The sequence below is a fragment of the Guyanagaster necrorhizus genome (assembly GCF_019112545.1).
Source record: "Guyanagaster necrorhizus MCA 3950 unplaced genomic scaffold BT62scaffold_2, whole genome shotgun sequence".
NCBI lineage: Eukaryota > Fungi > Basidiomycota > Agaricomycetes > Agaricales > Physalacriaceae > Guyanagaster > Guyanagaster necrorhizus.
In genome coordinates this window covers 1,412,681-1,431,764 of record NW_025064881.1, presented here as the reverse complement: position 1 = coordinate 1,431,764, position 19,084 = coordinate 1,412,681, and the positions used below count along the sequence as shown (strand labels likewise).

The window sequence follows — 19,084 nt, the reverse complement described above, 5'->3', positions numbered from 1 at the left end:
TGCACAAGTCCTATACTAACAGGAATAAAATTAAACAATCCACCCGAACGTGAACAAATGAGGGATTTACGGTAGGGATACGTATACTATACTAATCTAGAAATGGTCCCAAAGGCATAATATTATGACCACAACGTTCGCCGGAATTAAGTGTCCCAAGGAAATGAGCGCATACACACTACCTCCTTTACATTATTAGGCACTCCTTGTCTTTCCCCTTGCCAGAGGTACCAATGTCGCTCGGGTCAAAGGCTCCGCGATTTAAAACGGAGCCAGGACCTCCGGGCTGAGGCATCGGTGAAGTCGTAGGGCCCTTTAACCGTTGTGACGCTCGCTTATCACCAAGTTCTGCCGCTTTCTTGTACCAAGTTACAGCCCTACGATGATTATACGTCAGAAGGTAACAACAGGTAGTCAGAAAGGGATACGTACTGTGACATATCGGCTTGTGTCCCTATTCCCACTTCAGTAAAGTATCCGACGGCATACATAGCTTTAGCGAGGCCGGCTTCTGCTGCCTTTTGGGCCCACAAAAATGCTTCTGTGTCTGACTGGGGTAACACACCGGGTGATCCGACAAGATACCAAGCGGTTAGCGCAAAACAAGCGTCCCGATGATTTTGTTGTGCAGCAATGTTCTGAGAGACGCATCAGAAAGATGATGATTAAGCGAAGGGAAAGTACGCACATAATAATGAATAGATAATGCAGGATCACTCGGGCAACCGTTTTTCCCATACTCGTAGCATTCACCTAGTCGATAAGCGCTCGGCGCATAGCCGAGCTCAGCAGCTTGTGCCAGAAGCTCGATAGAGTATTCATAATCCACGAAGACCACATTGTCGATTCCCCGCTCGTGTAGCAAAGCCAACTCATGCAAGGCATGAGGGAACTCGGCCGTAGCCTGTTCCGCACTCCTCTTTAGCCATTTGACCCCTTCCTTTGGACTTCGCGACAAGCCGAGCTCCCCGTTGAGCTCTGCAATACCCAACCGATACATCGCACCAGGATGTAATGCTGCTGCAGCTTTCCGGAAAAAAGTGACTGCCTTTGCTGACTCCCGTCTGCATCCCCAGCCGTTTTCGCAGCATGTCCCGGCACGGTAAGCCGCATCTGCATGGCCATGCTTCGCAGCCAGAACAAATAGAGGATATGCTCGATCGAAATCTTGCCTCCCCTTCGTCGTCCCAATGCCATTTGCGAAGCAGTCTGCCAAGAAATATTGTGAAGGTGAATGACCACGATCCGCGAGGCGTTTTAGCAAGCCAGTCGCTTCCTTTACGAGGTCTTCACGTTTTTCCATCGCCTTCTCCACCTGTAGAAGGTTTCCTGGTATATTTTCTGGTATCGGCAGGGATTTGGAGGCGTCTATCATGAAAACGGCAAATTCGAATTGGAGATCTGGATCCTGGGTCTTCTTGGCGTTTGCGCGGTATAGTTCAAGGGTACGTTCATGGGATAGCAAGGCGGCTTGGTTGCCGGGGCGAAGATGTGAATGGTCGAGAAGGGGTCCTGGAGGAGGAGAGGAGGCACGAATGGACTGCGTCGCAATGGACCGTGGAGCATATTGGTCAGGCATATATGTCGAAGGAGGATGACTGTTATTATTATCGCCATTGTAGAAATCGTCCAGATCCATGTCCTGGTCCTGTGGAGGAGTATACTCGTGTTCATCATCAACGTCGGCAAACTCTTGCACCTCCCTGTTGGTCTGTGGTATAGGCTGTTGAGAAGTGGCTCTTGACCGTACTGAGCTGTACGGGGAATCGGTTTGACTGTCGGTCTGCAGGGACGGTTGGTCCGGCTGTGTGTACTGCGATGACGGTCGCTGCTGCTCCTGGGTCGAGTACATCGTCGCCAACCGCGGTGAGGGATGGTGGTGGATCCCGGTCAAGGGCGTGATCTGGGTCGTTGGCATCACCCAAATTAGGTCATGTCACTTTGGCACAATCGCTTTGAACAAAATTGAACATAATTTCCGCTTTTCAGTGCAACTCTGATTCACAACCCCTCAATTCTGCACCTAAAATGCTCTACAGCGCATGCCAGCAACGCATTGAAGATAGATGATGATGTGTTCGAATGTTTTCAATTTTGATGAAAGTCTTGACAGCAGTGCCACAACCGCTTTTTGAACTTTTCTTCTCACTCGCACCCGTCAGCTTCGAGAAACAAATTCCATTTCTATCTCACGCCGGAAGATTGGGTTTCTAGAACCACATAGTTCTCCCACCTCGCCCAGCGAAATTTTCTAGAATGATTTTGCCAAGACTTAGTCACCATACTACATATTGGCATGTCTTAACGAGCATTCCCTGAATCCTGACGTTGTCTATAAAGGATCGGTAACGGATACCAACTGACGCCTAGCTACTCGTTACAATCAGTGATATATATACGGTCGTCTTCCAGGAAAGAACTTGAAATACCAATGACTTCGATTAAGAGCTCCAGGCTAGTTGTACCTTAAAAGCTCCAACCATTGGTAACAGTTGATACCGTTACCACGCCAGCTAATGTCAGTTCCGAAAGGGTAGTCTAAACAGCATGCTGTAGCCATTCCCTGGTACAAATGTTGAAAACGACTCAACACAATAACGTACGCAAAGAATACTACAAAGTATGTACATGCATCTCTATATCGAGTATTACTCAAGCGACCATGCTGGGGAAAAGTTCTGCGGGTAGTTTTTATTCACTAGGTATCACTGATAGTCGAATATATCGTAAAGATATCATATTATAATACGGCAACACCGAACTGGCATCGGAATTAGCGATCGAATTGAAATGAACTTCCTTAAATTGTCATACCTCAGCCCTATGAATTGACACTACTGGTGCCCGAGAGCCTTTCTGAACCGTGACCGATGCCCTCCTCGAGAGATATGAGAAGAGAGCTAGGCCCCAAATCGCGGGAAGCAAGCTGAGGAGGTTTCGACTCTGGAGCAGGATCGCGAAAGGGATCTTCAAGGACAGGAACGGGGTCAGAAAAAGGGTCAGAAATGATCGACACCCGAGCATGCGGGGCAAGGATAGCGTCTTGAAACCGATTTCTAACATTATCTCGCGATGTTGGCCTTGGCTCGGAGACCTCAACGCAATGGTTTCCATCATCTTCATATTTAGGAACAGGTTTCCTCCTGACCGCGGTGGGAGAAACCAGACGAGGAGCTGCCATGGGAAGATAAGCTGTAGCAGATTCAGCAGAGCATTCAACGCCGGCGAATCTTTCCGTATTAAGGTCGAATAAACTGCTCGCTATTCTCAAGCGACGTCGTCTGCGAACGAATAAGAATAACGGTAGGGCGACGAGAGTCAGTAAGGCAATTATACCCCCGACAATTCCACCAATCAAACGGTGCGAGTTTGCTGGGGTTCTACAGTAAAAATCTCAGGAAACAGAAAAAGCTCAGAGATGAACACATACTTGTTAGGAAGGTTATTTCCAGCTTCGGGAGGACTGACCATGGTGGTTGTACCTGTGGTTGTGAAGATGCTGAGAGAGGTAGTGGGGCTTCCACTGATCGTGCTGGTGTATGTTTTTGCGTCCGTCGAAATGAAGGTCAACAGCGGAGGCGAGGGTCTATTAGATTATGTCGGCATACAATTTTTTGTTCATAAAAATTATATCTGATACGCACCCTTCAATGGCACTAGTCCCATTCACACTACCGGGTAATGTCTTTATAGAAGTCGAAGACTCGGGACTCGTCAAGATTGAAGTTGTAAGTTGGGAAGAGCTACTAGTATTCGCAGAGAATCCGTCACCTGATACAGTGGACGCCGACGCGATAGCAGGTCGCGTCTGAGAGATGGTGGGTTGTGGAATGGTGGCTGGAGTCACCAGAGGAGATGAAGCCGAAGAGTTATGTGGAGGGCCATCTTGACCTCCGCCACCCTCGTTACTATTTCCACCTCTACCGCTCGCTGATCCATTCTGAGAATTATTCCTATCATATGACCCATGTCTAGGATGAGTCTTCTCGCCGTCGCTGGAGTACCCTCCTGGACTTTCGCTTTCATGCCCTGAGTCGTGGCCATCGTTCCCAGTATTCCGCAGATCTATGCCTGCCGCAACCTCAGATGCTATCCCGTTAGCGCTGATACCGAGAGTGTTGACGTTTGGTAGGTCCTCAACAAGTGGGTAGATGATGGAATCGACAATTCCTCTCGCATTGCCTGAACTCCCTGCATTGTGGCCTGGGACATCGCTGCTAGAATCGCTGGGAGATGTGTGAGGGTCGAGGCCAGATTGATCAATGCCTCCATTTCTCTGCGAACCCTGATTACCCAATGAATCTTTGAGTTTTATATCGCGAGCCGAGTTCTTGTCATCGTTATTATTCTGGACCGGAGGACTTACATTCATCCTGGCACCTAAATCCCCGACACCAGTACTCCCACTACCGATGCGATTGGAATCAAGAGAACCGTAGCCAGAAGTATCGTCGATGTTGTGATCAGGCAACAGGTGCTGACCACCGTTGAATTGTGCACGGTTTTGGGAATCCAACCCAGTACTGTTCTCTTTTCCAGTGGATGGATTAGCGGGCCCACCCACCAACTTTTGAGATATCTCTGACGTTGGTGTCGCATCCGTATGGGTTTCGTTTACCTCCTTCGATATCGACAGCTCCTTGAATCTCATCATCGTCGGCGATATTTTATCCTGCGGTACGTCGCTGGTGGAATCGATATCCATGTTATCTCTGTCTTCTTTGACTCCATCGCTAAACAAAATTCCGGCGGTAGTCAAGTTTCTTTTCTCCGAAACGTTGTGATTAGCACAGAAGTTGAAAGAGCCTCTACCAGAGGGGCTTAGATTACAACTGTCACCATTTGACGGAGAGGAGCCAGCTTTCAACCCCGCCTTTGATGTTAGACTGCTCGCTGCTCCTGTTCGGGAATCCGAATATTAAACGTCGGTATTACTTTCCAAACATTTGAAGCGGACGCACCTAGTTCACCACGTCCATTAACTGTAAGTAAACTGTTCCCAGATGATTCCGACCGCAAGGCGAATGAGTGTATCACTGAGCCACCTGGCATGAGCGGTAGTGCTTTTGAGAATACGAGTAAGGTGCCGAATTAACGTAAAAGCTCACCGCCCCGAGCTTCGAAGTACTCATTTTTCCTCAGGTGCATCTCCAAAGATATAGCGTGGGCCTTTAAGAATGTTGTGACAGGAAGAGAGGTCAAGGAGGAGAGAGAAGTGAATGCGGAATGCGATTCCAGTGCAGATCAGTCTGATAATACGTCTTCATAGACACCATCGTGTGATCGACGCCTCCCGCAGAGATGGGAATATTCTTATGTCTTTGCAATATGCTGCACTACCATAGTTGACAACGAAACAGAGATCAACAGTTGGTGACCCAACTTGAATTCGGACCATCAGACTGGGTTTTTAGCACATTTTCAGCAGGTATGAGTTCTGGACTCCTCTCAAGTAACAGCGAACAAGAAAACAAAGGAACCGGGTTGAAGCAGTCAAGAGATTCGTTGCCAGCAAAATCCGTCGGCCCAAGGCAATAGTAAGAAGCGTATCGAAACACATACACAGGAATAGTAAGGAAGGGCAACAGCGATCATTATGAAATTGTCCATTAAACAGAATTGATTGTCAGTGTTACCAGAGAGTTCCGAAATGAGCATGAGGTGCTGGCTGAGTAGACAATGATGGTTCAACACAAGTGTATAAAAAACCGATTCCCACGCCTCTGCCTCTATAGAGTCGAATAAGTTCGTCGAGCATGCTGTATCTGACGATCGGTGGACCTGTAGCAGCGCTCCGGCAGTCTTCACCAAGCCACAGTTTTCATACAGATCGTCATTTCAAAGATGTATCGTGTCTACCCCCAGTACTAATTGCTACAGATATTCTATGGGGTATAGGATGATATCAAACAAGGATTCAGGTGGAGTATCAAATATCATAACCACGGAGTGAACGAGTTCTACATATAAGAGTAGAGGAGATAATTTACCGTCCCGAATGAAAGAGAGGTGTAAACGTAAGGACAGTCTGTTAATGCGAAAGATATGTCCATTCGCCAATCAATTCCAGAAAGGATTTCGCGAACCCCCAGTATGAGTTGGCTTGAGCCTATCATTTGCAGGATCCGCACGAATGGCATGGGCATATGCCTGTGCATCAGATCGCGGAGGCGGGGGTAGCAAGTCACGATTGCGAGAGTTCCGCGAATTACTAAATGTGCTCGCCGAAAACCTCGTCATATGTTCCTTCTTCACGGGCTGCCGGACTTCTGGCGTTTGTCTTGGCATACCAGTGACCTGTGAGTATATTGAAGGTCCAGAGAGCCGACTCGAGTTGTTTGGGGTACGATGGCCAGCCCTCGATGGATTGCGGCTACGCACTGCCGAAGAAGACGTATTCCGAGAGTCAGCGTAGGTGGGATGTGCGTAGGACCCGATGAGCTTATTAATCTCGTCATGATGTCGTGCCTCTTCAGCGTTACGCAACTGAACAAGCTTGATCGTCTCGCTCTCTGGATCAGAATGCTGGGCCCGATGACTACGCCAGTGACCGAACAGCTTCTCTCCAAACCTGACAAGTCGCCATCGCCAGTTGGAACGACGGTCCAGCTGTTTTGCAGATGCAAATAAAGCAGTCTGTTTAGCTCGTTGCTTGCGGGCTCGACGGCGCCAGCAATAGACGATGACTAGGAATATGAATGCGCATCCCAGTGTCATGAGCAGGATTTGCCACCAGGTCAACTTGTTTGTGGTGGTACTCACGACGGTAGGGTCTGATATCCCCGTGATTGAGGGCACCGGACTACCTGAACTACTAGTCGATGAAGCTACCAGCACAAGGTCTGACAGGCAGACTCCTAGCCCAGAAATAATGCTTGTCGAGCTGGTACAGTTTGCATTTACGCAGGTGCCCAATCGTAGATATTGACCAGAACTAGAACATGACAAACATTCATCTTCATCAGGACCAGAGCATGTGGAGCAGGTCGAATGACATGATACACAGGACGAAGATGTGGTGTCGAAGTACTGGGCCTTGCTGCAGGTAGGGAGACATCGCCCGTTGTTAAGAACGGGACGACTGGAAGAGCATGAGGAACATTGATTGAACGACGATCCCGAGCAAGTGGCACAATCGGGATGACAGGTGAGGCACGAGCCAGAGGATGAGAATGTGCCGAACGGACACGAGCTAACACAGCTGCCATCGGAGGCAAGTAGACTGTTAACGCAGCTCAAACAAAAAGTCGACGATCCTGAACAAGTGGAACAGGTTGAATCACAGCCTATCAAAGAGTTAACGAATTGTATTGTGGATAAATGATTGACTCACTAGTACAGGTAACATTATCCTTCGGAGACACAAAGGTGCCAGTAGGACAGCTGTCGATACATTGGCCATCAGAAAGAAAAGAGCCAGGAATGCAGCCGGTGCATTTCAGCTCGTCAACTGTGGAAGCGGTGGTGAAGTTCTGAATTTCACACGAAGTACATTTAGCGCCGCAGGCTATTGATTTCATTAGCATCAAAAGTAAATTTCAACATAGCACATAACCTGACCATCGCAAACATGCTTGTTGTTATCCGCAATGAGGCTCGTGCCCTCGCAAACCCCGGTGGAGGAGGCAGAAACGCAGCTGCCATTGAACGTATAGGTACCAGAGGCACAAAGCGTACAATCGTTCGACGTCGCGCCAGTACATGTCTGACAAGCGGACGAACACACAGTACAACTCGTCCCGCTGCTGAAACTGCCGTCAGGACACACAGTGCCCGAAGACGTTGTCGACTCAGGTGCATCGCACTTTGTTTTATCGTTCGCATCCTGAGTAAAGCCAGTTTCGCATTTAAGACAGGTACCTGTCGTATCCACACACGAAGAACAACCCAACTGGCAGACTAGGCTCGAAGTCAGAACGTGAATGAACAACAAAAGACACAATTGATACACACGTTTGCAATCACCCGCGGATGTAAGGAAGAATCCAGAAGCACACGCCGCACAGGCAGTCCCATTACTGGCCGTCGTGAAGCCTTCGGTACAGGTGCATACGCCATTAGATCCGCATTCACCATTTATACAATTGCACGACGACGGTGCATTAGACACTTGTGCAACCGAACACCTGCCGGTCCCCGAAATACCCTCATCACATTTCGTACAATCAGACGGACAAGCCTGACAAGTAGAACCAAAAAAGCCTGACGCGCAGGACTCGCAGGACTCGCCCGTAAACCCAGTTGGACAAGTACAGTTTCCCGCAGCAGAGCACACACCTGAACTCGAACAACTTGGAGAACACGTAGATGACTGAAGGTCAGCAAGGGCAAGTGAGCCAGACAGAGGCAATTGCCCAAAGTCTGGCACCGAATCCCAAAACACCACACGATGGTTTCCAACATTAATTACCGCCCACACACTGGACGACAGTGACAGTGATGTTGCGGAGATGGACGTTGTGGCATTGGATGCAGGAGTTGATGGGAGAGCGGTGAACCCCACGGAGCCGGAATAGAGGGATTCAGAGTAAATGGCTATCCCAGACGAGAGGGCTACGTTCAAAGGGAGACTAAGGGACTTGGATGAATTTTCAAAGCCCGGTGAAGGAGACAAAGATGCAGATTTAGAGGTGATTATGTCGTGTAAAAGTTGTGGGTCCGTCGTTGCCGAATATTGGCCAGGAAGTAATAGAAGACTTGTCGGTTCTCCGTCCGCAGACAGTGTGACGCCAACTGGGCGAGAATTAGTGACAGAAAAAGCAGAAAATTCTTTGGGACGCACGAGTAGTGTTGGAAGTGCCCTGCAGACATTGCCCCGCAATACAAACTACAGAAGAGTTGGAAGCCGCGACTAGAGAAATTTTTCAGACATAAAAATCGACTACGACGGAAGACCCACCCACCCACAGACGCGCTACTGAAAAGGAAGAGAAAAATGGGAATAGCCAGCATGGCTTCAGCTAGGTGAAGGTGGCAGTGGATGCAGGAGCAGAAGAAACGATGACGACGCGACGGATCCCAAAAAAAGCGCATGACCCGGCGTCGGGCCTTGTTGTCTTGGGTCTGATTGCCATTGTGTCGCCGATGCTGAGAACAATAACGTTGAAGAATATCGAATTTGAAAAGGTTTTATTGTATTTTATTTGGCTACCAAATGAACGGCACCGTCAGCACACCATCTTGTCCTCGTCCATTTTTCGTTGATATGGTACAGTCTATAAACGGCTTTTTGACATTATAAGTATCTGTGTCTTGCAACTATTGAGCAAGACTCAATCGAGCCGCTATGCAAATTCCAGCATGACTGTTTAATAATCAGAGGAGTACACTATGATATCTGTCGTGGGACCGATACAGAAGTAAATGCCGACGCTGATGAAGTCGTGAACGAGGCTGCGAAACGCTGATAGAATACGGCTGCATTCGAGAGATATATAAGACTTTGCCCTTGTGAAGACGAATATATCGTGACGGCCAAGAAAAGGGAGGCGGCCTGATCAACCACCCCCTCTACCACTTTCTTCCATGTTCAAAAAGCCACTCGGAGGATTCAAGAATTCTGCGCCTATTCGCAGCTCAGATAGACGAAAACTCAAGCAACGCGTCCTAACAGCCTTTTCAGTCCCGCCCGAAGATGGCGACCTGCTCGTTCCCGAGGGCATCTTGACTGCAAAATTCAGTACCCATCTCGGTTTGCCGGGGGTACGTTCATCATTAGTTGTCTCTGCAGGTCTTTACGTAGCCCTAGGTCGCTTACCTGTCGTCAGATGGCGATCCTCTATGGATGACACTTGGCAAAGGATCCGATGAGCTCATTCCGACGATATACACGCTGTGGAAGAAGCCTCAACTGCTACCATTTATCTGCACGCCAGCTGCAGTCATACCAATATTGGTCGGAGGCGCGGATCTGATGATCCCGGGAGGTGTGTTATCACGTCGTCTCCCTGCTATTTCTATATCATTTTGAATGGTAGTGATATATCACAGTTCATCGCTTGCCGAAGGACAGCTAGTCGCTGTGTGTCAGTTCGAGCGGCGGGATAATGTCCCCACGATGTCTGCTCCTCTAGCCATTGGGCGAATGGCGGTGTCTAGTGACCAACTTCAGGAAGGAGGCAAGGAGAAAGGCAAAGCTGCGCTGATCATTCACGCCTGGAAGGATCACCTATGGGACATGGGATCCAAGAGAGATCTTGCAGAACCTATTCCCATCGGAATGTCGAATACGGATATAAAAGAGGAAGATAACGAGCAATCCCCCGAGCCGGAACAATCTGTACCACTTATCGACGGGCCACCACCTTCAGAACCCCACCTGCAAGAAGCGACATATACACGGGAAGAAGTATCTATGCTTCTGCACATGTCGCTTTTGCAAGCCGTCGAAACAACTCTGAAATCTCTACCACCTTCGTCCTTCCCTATACCACTAAGCACCTTCCATACAACCTACATTCTTCCATATCGTCCCGCCTTCCCAGCGCTGGTACTATCTCCATCCACATGTCCGAACGGAGAACCAAATCCCGAAGATGTCACCATCAAGGCCTCGACCCATAAATCGTTCACCGCGTTCCTCAAAGTGGCGGAGAAAGCCTCGCTTCTGGCTACCAAGGCTCCTCAGAAGCACGCTCAGCAGAACGAAGCCGTCGTGACGGCTGTCAATGGAAGTCATCCCTCCGTACAGCAACATAAACCTTTCGTTACCCTTAGAGACCTGGAGCTCAAGGCAGCAAGGAAGGCCCAGCGAGAAGAGGAGGAACAAGAGAGGGAAGCTCTCGCCCACCACGAACTGAATGTCCGCGAACTGTGGAAACCTCATCTGGCCAGTGCTGAATTATTCAAAGTCATGGGCGCGAGGTGAACTTGATATATTTAATGGTTGTCAGACTGGACTAAAGTGTATTGCAGTACGTCAGATCTCTACTCAATCCCCGAGATTCGTGCGTTGCTGAACAACTACATCACGTCGAAGGATATCGTAAACCAATACGATCAGGCATACATCAACCTTGATGATCTCCTCCGCTCATGTGTTGTGGCCAAAGCACCCTCATCAAAGAAGGGTAAAGAACCGGAGCCCCAACAGTCCCACGACTTTATGAGACGGAACGACCTATACAAGAAAGTGTTGGAACGGATGCAAAGCTGGTACGAGATTCGCGCGGAAGGGAAAGATCTCGTCGTCAAGTAAGAATTCTACCGTTTGTTAAGCGTCTGCAACCGCTCATTCATTCTTTCAGAAAAGGGAATTTGGTACCGATCCATGTTGCTACCAAGATCAGACAAGGACGAAAAGCGTCGACGTTCATAACAGGATTCGAGCCTTTCTTGATCAATGCTGATGAGATGGCTGATGAACTGAGGAAAACTTGTGCAGGGGCGACGTCTGGTGCATACAATGCTCTTTTTCTCACAAGCAGGGCTGATGCTGTTGTTCAGTCACGCCGATCCAAGGTAAAGGAGCCAATGCCGGCTCGGAAGTTCTCGTCCAGGGTAAACAGTCCAAGGCAGTTACGGACTATCTTGTTGGAAAGGGTGTCCCTAAAAGGTGGATAGAAGTGAAAGAGGCGGCAGGTAAGAAATAATATATCAAACACAGAAGTATATGGTAGGTAACCTGTCGAAGTACTATCTCTTCTCGAAGCGCTGGGGCTTCTGTATGAAGACGAGACTCTTCCTGCAAGTCTTTCGGTAGCGGTGGCTTGAAATAAGAAGTCCAGCGACTTGGCCAGGCAAAGGCCCAGATTTCTCTTCCCTTCAAGTAAATCTCTTTGAGATCTGGAGACAAAAAAAAAATCTCGGAATAAGCCATGGGTAATTGATCTTGCTATAATAATCGAGATTGAAATATTTGCCAAAAAAAAAGAATTCCCCAATGACGTCATGATTCCCTCATCCGTGATCGAAATAGTTCCACGACGATGGAGCACCCGGCAGACGAAATATCATCCGTCGTGTCGCTGATTACGACTGCTGTAGCACCGGAAATACAGCAGGACGGTATTCAACGATACTTTACGCCTGATGCTGGATTCCGACATCCGTTATGTGCAGTGCGCCCGGGGCCAGGCTCGCGGGAGCGGATTCTTGGGTTATATCAGTTCGTTGCTCCAGGGTCCCCCTTCTTCTGTCCTCGTCTGACTCAAGGTCAGGTGGTACCGCGTGATGTCCCCTAAAATTGACCTGGATGTGAAGAGCATCGGTAAGCGGCGAGCCGTCACAGGAGGCGGAGTTTTTCTGATGGAGCGATAGTATACGACAAACCGCAAGGGATACTCATCTTGGATGTGGTGCAGTCTTTCCACATTCGACTATCACCATTTAAGCCCGCCCCTTCGCGGTAAGCTTCGCTTGTACGTGCACCATGCTGCGTGGCTAAAAGAGTATAATATATTCTCTCTGTAGCCTCGTTGTTCGTTTAACACTCAAGGAAGTTGATAGGCTTTACTATATCGCGTTCCAAGAAGACTTTTACCATCCTGATGTAAAGAAAATTCTTCCTTTCAATGCCAAGATGACTGACATCTCCTATCGAATCCCTATCAGGACCTCATGTCGTTGGTCGTTCCGCCTTTGGCTCCTCTGGTGCGATTAGCTTTGGGAGCTGTAGGTGCCATGTCGAACATGTGTGCTACAGTTGCCCATGTGCTTGGCATATCAGACATATACCAGAAGTGCTCAGGAAGATCCGCAACCGACAGTGCAGCAGAGAATTGGGAAAGCGATAGTGGTTTGTACGACACCGGTCCGCGCCGGAAAGGTGATTGATTAATTATTCTATGGACGCAGTCTAGGACCTCCCTAATAGACCTGGTATTTTTACTTTTTCATTTGTCCTGACTTGTGATTATGGTAAACAATGCAAGGTATCTCGAAGTAATTACAAAATGGATATAAATGTGCAGTCGTTGTAACATATTATATGTATGCATGGACATAAAGCATAAACTCAGAATTCCGGACATGCGAATAAAAGCGACAAATGCGACAGAGAAGTAGGATACTACAGACAGACATCGAGCCTTGGTGTGTGATTTATGCAAGGGAAGTTAACGAGTTTGTGAAAGGTGAAATGAATTGCGACGATTCGTTCCACGACTAGTAGGGGGGAAATATCCGCGGTTTGCGAAGAACAAGGAATCTCATACAAGTTTGAGGTTCCTGAGATTGCCCTTGATAATGATGTCCCGCACTGACAAGCGTCCCGTGAGCACACAAGTATAGAATTTTCCGACAAGTCCGAGCGACTCACCGGTCGATATTATAGTAGCCGTACGACGTGTGTCTGTGACGGCAGTAAAATGTACTGCAAAAGGCAAGCAATCATGAGGAATCACTAATCAGTACCTCAGTGGTCGGAACTTACTATACAGCTCCCGTTCCTTATTTGGAGTGGCCGAATGATGGATGGCACCAAATTTGTTACGGAAATCTATGAAGAAGTCGTTAGACCACAGTGAATTCCGTACGAAGAACGGAGACCTGCATTTCGACACGGAATCGTAGTCATTAGGTCTGTCGCCGTAGGATGTCATATGATGGTTTAATCTTACGCCGGCTTCAAGTTTGCCCTAGGAATTGTTATCCGTCAGGTATTAACCCACAGTAAGGTTCCACACACCAGCAGAAGATCACATTTGTTCAAAAATAGTACTATGTTGACTTTGGCCAACAGCTTATTGGAGGTCACGGCCTGCCACAATAATAGCGAATCTTCAAGTCTGTTAACTCGTGGATCCTACGTCCAGATGGAAAGAGTTCGGCAAAGAAGCTTCCTGATGAATGTCCACGCACCTCTGTCAAAACTTGGTCGAAGGCCGAGATTGGCGCGAGAAATATTATGGCGTTCACTGTAAACCGATAAATCGGATGTCAGTTGGTTACGAGATGAGAAAGCATATGGCGAACAGATGACAAACTGACCGTCCTCAAAATAAGGTGCCCACGCTTGTCGTTGGTTTCTGGCTCCACCAACGTCATATATCCGCCATTCAACACCGCGGTTACTCCCGGATTGGATGAGGAATGTGTGTTCCACAACGCCCATCGTCTTTAATCGGGCCTTGAGCACATCGGCTGCGGACCAGTTAATTCATCTCGATCGTTTTCGCGCATGGAATACGCGTACCGTCAGTAGGTATATATTTCTTCGCAGTTATTCTGGGAATTTCATCGAGGTAGCTGACGAACGGTCAATCTAAAAGATACGTTGACAAGAAGAAAGCACGTACAATCCACTACTCTCCTCCAATCGTAGTCGCTTTTCTTGTAGCCTCTGCCGTACCTTAGGATCTTTCCAAAGCTCTTGCATCGCCGGCGCACAAGCGTTCAGGGCATGAACAGGGTCTTCGGGATCTTCCCACCACCCCTCAATCTCCCCAGAATGCGCACTTTTCGGGCTCTTGGACTTACCACCTAAGGCGAAAGCCTTCTTCCAGTTGGTAGACGTATGTACGGAAACCTCCTTGGCCTTGGATGGCTGTGACCCACTAGAGCCACCAGGACTGATGTCACCCACCGGCGACACCGGGGACGACACAGACGGTTTGATCTGCGGTATAGCAATCGTAGGTGCGGGCCGGCTATTGCTAGTTGCAGGATAACTGGGCGAGGGGGAGCCATTTGGAAAGGTCTGCCAGGCGAGGTGCGTTGCCTCATCCTCATCTGGACAAGAAAGAAGGCGGATCAGTCGTTCTTCCAACTCGGTCAAAGGTTCCAGCCGACTCCGATATATCTCGTAATTGGGTACTTTCGTGCCTGATATTGCCGACGGCGGACGCCCGTTCGATGAGATGATAACAGAAGCCGTCTCAAGGGAGTCAACATCGTCGTGGTCGTCGACAACGATGTCACTTTCAGGCGATAACGCATCTAGTATCCTGTGTTAACACATGGTGAAAAATGAAGTATCAGTCGCGAAAGCCACGCATCGTACCTTTTGACTGAGCGCACAAGATTGAGGTAGATGACCGCGCGCCAGGCAATTCGTTCGGCATGAAATGCGGCTGGAGTGTGTAGTAATTGGAATTCTAGCGCAAGCGTTAGTGATGGCATACGAGCTCGACGCTCTATCCCGCCCAGGGCTCATCGACATCGTGACTTTCATCCGGCGGAAGTAGATTCCGTTGGCCCGTTGGCCCATTGACCGTCGGCGAGAGTAGAACCATCGCAACAGTAAAGAACACGTACACACGCTAGACATTATGTCGAGAGCCACTGGAACCAGGAGATTGCATGGAAAAATATGGAATAGGCAGTACTTACGCTTAAGCGTCGTGCTTTTCCCCGACTCAGACTGTCCCAAGAGTAGCACATTCACCTCCGCCCGCGTCTTCTTGCGATGTATTCGCTCCTGCCTGATCATCTCGTCGATGTGGTCACTGACCTGCTTGGCCTCTGTCTCCCTCTTTAGTCTGAGCTCCTTCTCGGCGGGCGTCTCGTTCGCTGGAGGCAACAAAGCCGCTGCCAGGGGATCGGAGAGCGAGCGTCGACGGTTCGGAACTTCTGTTCTGTTCTTCGCCATGGTGGGCAGCGTCAAGGCGAGGGGATGGTGGTGGTTTGTGGACAAGAATGGTGTGGCGGATTTCGAGGCTTTCTAAGTAGAGAAGCGACCTAGAAGGAGCTAAACAGAATCTACCGATCTTGAATACCCAGATTTCTTTGGAAGGATCGTTAATTTGCCTAATCCAGGTTTTCTTATTATAACCCAGCCGTGAAAATAAATAAATAAACTCCTAAAAGTTCTCATTGGTGTGTTCGTCGCCTGGGTAACATTTTAACATGATCCTACCACCGGTACTATCTAGGGTCACCATTTTTTCCCTCAGTACGCAGTTGGGTTCCGTAAGCATCTCCATATTTGCCGACGCTAGCTATATGAGGATGGTGCAAAGAAGGGCTCAGTACACGATGCTCTGGTTCACGTTCTTGCTAGTACTACGTGGTAGTATGAAGGCTAGCAGTTCCTGCACGAGTTGTGGCGCCAGTTCTCGGGGCCCGGGACAGAACTTCAGGTAGCCTTCACTTCAGGAATTAACGCTTGGACTTGCCTCGACGTGCTAGACACGAGTTTCTTTTTCTATTCGCATGGTGGAAATATACAGGTGTATTTGACTCGGGTTCAAGTTCTTCCTGCCATCTATCCCGGCAATTCTCTTCGGACCAATCTTGGATGATTGAAGAGCTTACTTCCAGCATTCCTGGCTCAGCCTCCTTGGTTTTCTATTCCTATGTCTATCCATCTCCTACAGATCTACGCCAATCTACGTCACTACCTATGACAAATTCAAATAATGAACGATCAGCAACTCGCCGAACAGAGATTCTGTATTCCTCGGTTTGTCGGCCGCGTTGATATTGTTCTCTCTACCTCCAGTCAAAACGCTTGTGCTGTTATTGACGACTGCATCTGTTCGTTTTATGATCCCGTTGCTCTATCGTTACAATAATGACGAGTCGCAGTGCCGTGACGCTTAGTCTGGTACTACGACGTTGTGATTCATTCGTTAGCCTCACCTTCCTTTGCTTTCCCCCCTATGTGCCATGCTACTACTGCAGAAGGTGAACCCAAGAAGGAAATAGTTGACTTATCCCTTTCTCCCAGTCTGTGAGTCATTTTTTCAACGATTTCCGATCGTGGTTAATCTCTGAAGCCAGTGTTCAAAGGCCTCCCAAGACTGGCAGTCTAAAACGTCACTCTTCATTCGATTCACTGTCCACTCCCGAGCATTCCTTTTCTCGCCATCCAGCCACTTTTTGCTCAAGATCAATAGGAAGCACGTCTCCTCCTTCGCTTACTCGCTCACCGCCCTCTCCCCCCCCATTCTCACTTACTACATTCTCTCCAAAACCTTCTCCAACGACGATTATCTTCACTATCACCGTTACAGAGCCTCCTGTGACTCATACCAGGAATGTATTAATAACTGTGCAAGCAACGGCCACCGTGCTGTCTCTCAGTCTCATAACAGAGACTTTTACGGAGACGATTGACCGTACGACGATGTTACCTCCCACCACACACACCGAAACCAAACTGATCAATTCCACGGAAATAGCAACAGCCATCACCCAAACCGAGACAGTCACAGCAACAACACCAACACCTTCATCTACCGGTGCCCAGTGAGTCACCATGTCTCCGCACTGTCAGCAGGAATGTTCACGTATTCTGAACTTCTGTTTCCAGTCAAAATTCTGACAATGCGATGATTGTTGTTGGAAGTATCTCTAGTATCATGCTAGTATCACTGGTCCTCATCACTCTGCTCGTTCTTCTGTGCCTATGCCTTTATCGGCGACACAAAACCCGGAGGGCTTCTGACTTCTTGGAAATCTCACCTTCGTCAATGACCCGTCCATCTCGCTCACACGACAATTCTTCATCGACATTCATGCTTTCCGTGAGAAGCCGTGACGATCCGTACCCGAGAACCATCAGGTATGATGGTCCTACGAACCAGGACTCAATGATGCCAAATGGCGATCAACCTATAGGTTCATCAGAAGCAGAATATAGACGCTCCAGTAGCACTTTTGGTCCGTCAGACATGGAAGGGCTTTATGGGTTTAGTAGACAGGGTGCGAATTCGAGAGAGGCCAGTACGCTACCGAGCAGGTTTTCAGACCCTACGGTTTCGTCTCGACAGCCCAGCACCACCAAGAAAAAGAGTCTGTTGCCTGTCCTTCGAATTAAGGGATTGGGGAGGAAAAAGAGAACTACTTCAAATTGTTAGTATTTGCACATCGGTGGAGGATCGAGATCGGCGTCCATGCCTATACTTGGATATTTCCGGGAATTAATTTTCACCTCCATCGCGAATTTGAATTCCTGATCTTATGTCTGTTTTCAGGCAATTTCCAGAGAGGGCTTAACCTGTAGCTTCGTACCTCATCATGCCATGACTCACAGATCGGAATGAGTAGATGTAAGTACTTGTAGCGTACTAGCCGCCAGATTTGTCAGATTTGTGGAGAGATTTATAGAGATAACGTTACGTACGTGTACTCGGAGACACTGATAGTACTGAATTCTAGCGGGAGTTCTTTTCCCTCGCTGCAAATATTGTGACGTGTATATCAAGTTGTCAGGAGCATGCCAACGGAATCATGATCATGAGACGAAGCTGCGTGTGTACATAAGGACCTAGCAAGCGATGACCGCTCAACATGATGAGCATCTCAGCCGATAATCATGTTACAATCTCCCGCAAAAGTATCCGATCACAGTACATCAACCTAGTTGCAGAAACCACTGCTCCACGAGTCAAGATCGACATCCGTGGCCTGCGTCAGCACAAAGCGAGCCTGTAATCCCCAGACATTAATGTGGTCATGCCGAAGACACGGTCCTGAGTTATGTGCAGGACACGATCCGCTCGCAGAGCAGTATCTTAAATGTGGACATATACTAAGTACTGTTACTACCTAGCACCGCCGGTTAATATGCGCACCGCATGATGATTGGAACATACCTAAAGTCCATCAATGGTGAGGCACATCACATCAGGCGCACAAGTGCGAGCGGCAAGAGAGATAAGTATTAATAAATCCTGGCGGCCGTGACTACAAACGGAGGCGTTTTTAGTTTCCTAGGTGGAAAGTACGCAAGGGCCTAGTGCAGATAGCATAATACCCACCAAGCGTACTACCAGAATCGGTATATAGAAGTCCGTCAAAAACGGTTTTGAGTTTTATAGAAGTCATAATCAGCGGGATGAAGCTGTTAAACGAACAGTACATTGAGTTGCAGCATGCACGGTAACCTTATTGGACGTACTCATGGATGGAAAGTATGGTGTTACATGCGTAGATTTTTAGCGACGAAGATCGAAGCTTCAAATCGCAGTTCTTCGCGGAAGAATGTACGGCCTTCAGCATAACGAGTCACCTAAGTAGAGCGTATGACCACGGGAACTAAAATTCAGACGTGGAGGGCATGAAGCGTTCCAAATGATACTTAAAAATCCAATGGACCAGTACCCGAGACCAAGTCTAGGCTATACCAGGCTTTCCAAACCCTAAGCTACGCCGATTGCTAGATTGTTATCCCAGCAAAGCAGACAGTTGTCAAATGTAC

The 19,084-nt window shown here is 48.4% G+C and overlaps 7 protein-coding genes across 7 annotated transcripts; 3 read left to right on the top strand and 4 right to left on the bottom strand.

Annotated features, from left to right (window-relative positions):
- Window positions 1-187: 187 nt before the first annotated feature.
- BT62DRAFT_882130 (HCP-like protein) lies at window positions 188-1,579 on the bottom strand (the record flags this gene model as incomplete). Its single annotated transcript, XM_043182693.1, has 3 exons — window positions 188-377; window positions 433-638; window positions 689-1,579. 3 exons carry the CDS (start codon window positions 1,577-1,579, stop codon window positions 188-190), a joined length of 1,287 nt encoding a protein of 428 aa, XP_043045542.1.
- A 1,688-nt stretch (window positions 1,580-3,267) lies between these two features.
- Window positions 3,268-5,320, bottom strand: BT62DRAFT_277894 (uncharacterized protein). Its single transcript, XM_043180347.1, has 5 exons — window positions 5,109-5,320; window positions 4,962-5,045; window positions 3,645-4,899; window positions 3,469-3,586; window positions 3,268-3,372 (listed from the first exon to the last, which is right to left on the bottom strand). The coding sequence occupies exons 1-5, from the start codon at window positions 5,146-5,148 to the stop codon at window positions 3,355-3,357; spliced, it is 1,515 nt and encodes a 504-aa protein (XP_043045541.1). The 5' UTR covers window positions 5,149-5,320; the 3' UTR covers window positions 3,268-3,354.
- Window positions 5,321-5,815: 495 nt separating this feature from the next.
- On the bottom strand, window positions 5,816-9,115 carry BT62DRAFT_926252 (uncharacterized protein). Its single transcript, XM_043184987.1, has 6 exons — window positions 8,904-9,115; window positions 8,783-8,851; window positions 7,954-8,733; window positions 7,561-7,899; window positions 7,334-7,507; window positions 5,816-7,286 (listed from the first exon to the last, which is right to left on the bottom strand). Exons 1-6 carry the CDS (start codon window positions 8,950-8,952, stop codon window positions 6,061-6,063), a joined length of 2,637 nt encoding a protein of 878 aa, XP_043045540.1. The 5' UTR covers window positions 8,953-9,115; the 3' UTR covers window positions 5,816-6,060.
- A 342-nt stretch (window positions 9,116-9,457) lies between these two features.
- On the top strand, window positions 9,458-11,755 carry BT62DRAFT_960033 (eukaryotic translation initiation factor SUI1 family protein). Its single transcript, XM_043188528.1, has 6 exons — window positions 9,458-9,702; window positions 9,749-9,926; window positions 9,978-10,863; window positions 10,915-11,193; window positions 11,247-11,395; window positions 11,446-11,755. The coding sequence occupies exons 1-6, from the start codon at window positions 9,526-9,528 to the stop codon at window positions 11,589-11,591; spliced, it is 1,815 nt and encodes a 604-aa protein (XP_043045539.1). The 5' UTR covers window positions 9,458-9,525; the 3' UTR covers window positions 11,592-11,755.
- A 172-nt stretch (window positions 11,756-11,927) lies between these two features.
- BT62DRAFT_881857 (uncharacterized protein) lies at window positions 11,928-12,774 on the top strand (the record flags this gene model as incomplete). The annotated part of the gene is made up of 5 exons (XM_043182685.1): window positions 11,928-12,106; window positions 12,159-12,208; window positions 12,259-12,346; window positions 12,412-12,490; window positions 12,553-12,774. The coding sequence occupies 5 exons, from the start codon at window positions 11,928-11,930 to the stop codon at window positions 12,772-12,774; spliced, it is 618 nt and encodes a 205-aa protein (XP_043045538.1).
- BT62DRAFT_990382 (G-alpha-domain-containing protein) lies at window positions 12,755-15,529 on the bottom strand (the record flags this gene model as incomplete). Its single annotated transcript, XM_043190223.1, has 10 exons — window positions 12,755-13,198; window positions 13,259-13,312; window positions 13,373-13,577; window positions 13,628-13,744; window positions 13,801-13,856; window positions 13,930-14,082; window positions 14,135-14,187; window positions 14,238-14,885; window positions 14,942-15,035; window positions 15,271-15,529. The coding sequence occupies 10 exons, from the start codon at window positions 15,527-15,529 to the stop codon at window positions 13,149-13,151; spliced, it is 1,689 nt and encodes a 562-aa protein (XP_043045537.1). The 3' UTR covers window positions 12,755-13,148.
- Window positions 15,530-16,177: 648 nt separating this feature from the next.
- Window positions 16,178-17,359, top strand: BT62DRAFT_277460 (uncharacterized protein). The gene is made up of 4 exons (XM_043180346.1): window positions 16,178-16,416; window positions 16,468-16,612; window positions 16,663-17,130; window positions 17,188-17,359. The coding sequence occupies exons 2-4, from the start codon at window positions 16,542-16,544 to the stop codon at window positions 17,204-17,206; spliced, it is 558 nt and encodes a 185-aa protein (XP_043045536.1). The 5' UTR covers window positions 16,178-16,416; window positions 16,468-16,541; the 3' UTR covers window positions 17,207-17,359.
- Window positions 17,360-19,084: the final 1,725 nt, after the last annotated feature.

Coding starts and splice junctions, on each gene's coding strand:
- BT62DRAFT_277894 (XM_043180347.1), bottom strand. CDS start 5,148: ATGCACCTGAGGAAAAATGAGTACTTCGAAGCTCGGGGCG. Junction 5,046..5,108: donor GTACTTCGAAGCTCGGGGCG/GTGAGCTTTTAC, acceptor CGCTCATGCCAG/GTGGCTCAGTGATACACTCA. Junction 3,587..3,644: donor GGGACTAGTGCCATTGAAGG/GTGCGTATCAGA, acceptor ATAATCTAATAG/ACCCTCGCCTCCGCTGTTGA.
- BT62DRAFT_926252 (XM_043184987.1), bottom strand. CDS start 8,952: ATGCTGGCTATTCCCATTTTTCTCTTCCTTTTCAGTAGCGCGTCTGTG. Junction 7,508..7,560: donor CAACAAGCATGTTTGCGATG/GTCAGGTTATGT, acceptor TGAAATCAATAG/CCTGCGGCGCTAAATGTACT. Junction 7,287..7,333: donor GGATAATGTTACCTGTACTA/GTGAGTCAATCA, acceptor ACTCTTTGATAG/GCTGTGATTCAACCTGTTCC.
- BT62DRAFT_960033 (XM_043188528.1), top strand. CDS start 9,526: ATGTTCAAAAAGCCACTCGGAGGATTCAAGAATTCTGCGCCTATTCGC. Junction 10,864..10,914: donor TTCAAAGTCATGGGCGCGAG/GTGAACTTGATA, acceptor AGTGTATTGCAG/TACGTCAGATCTCTACTCAA. Junction 11,396..11,445: donor TTGTGCAGGGGCGACGTCTG/GTGCATACAATG, acceptor GCTGTTGTTCAG/TCACGCCGATCCAAGGTAAA.
- BT62DRAFT_277460 (XM_043180346.1), top strand. CDS start 16,542: ATGTGCCATGCTACTACTGCAGAAGGTGAACCCAAGAAGGAAATAGTT. Junction 16,613..16,662: donor TTATCCCTTTCTCCCAGTCT/GTGAGTCATTTT, acceptor CTCTGAAGCCAG/TGTTCAAAGGCCTCCCAAGA.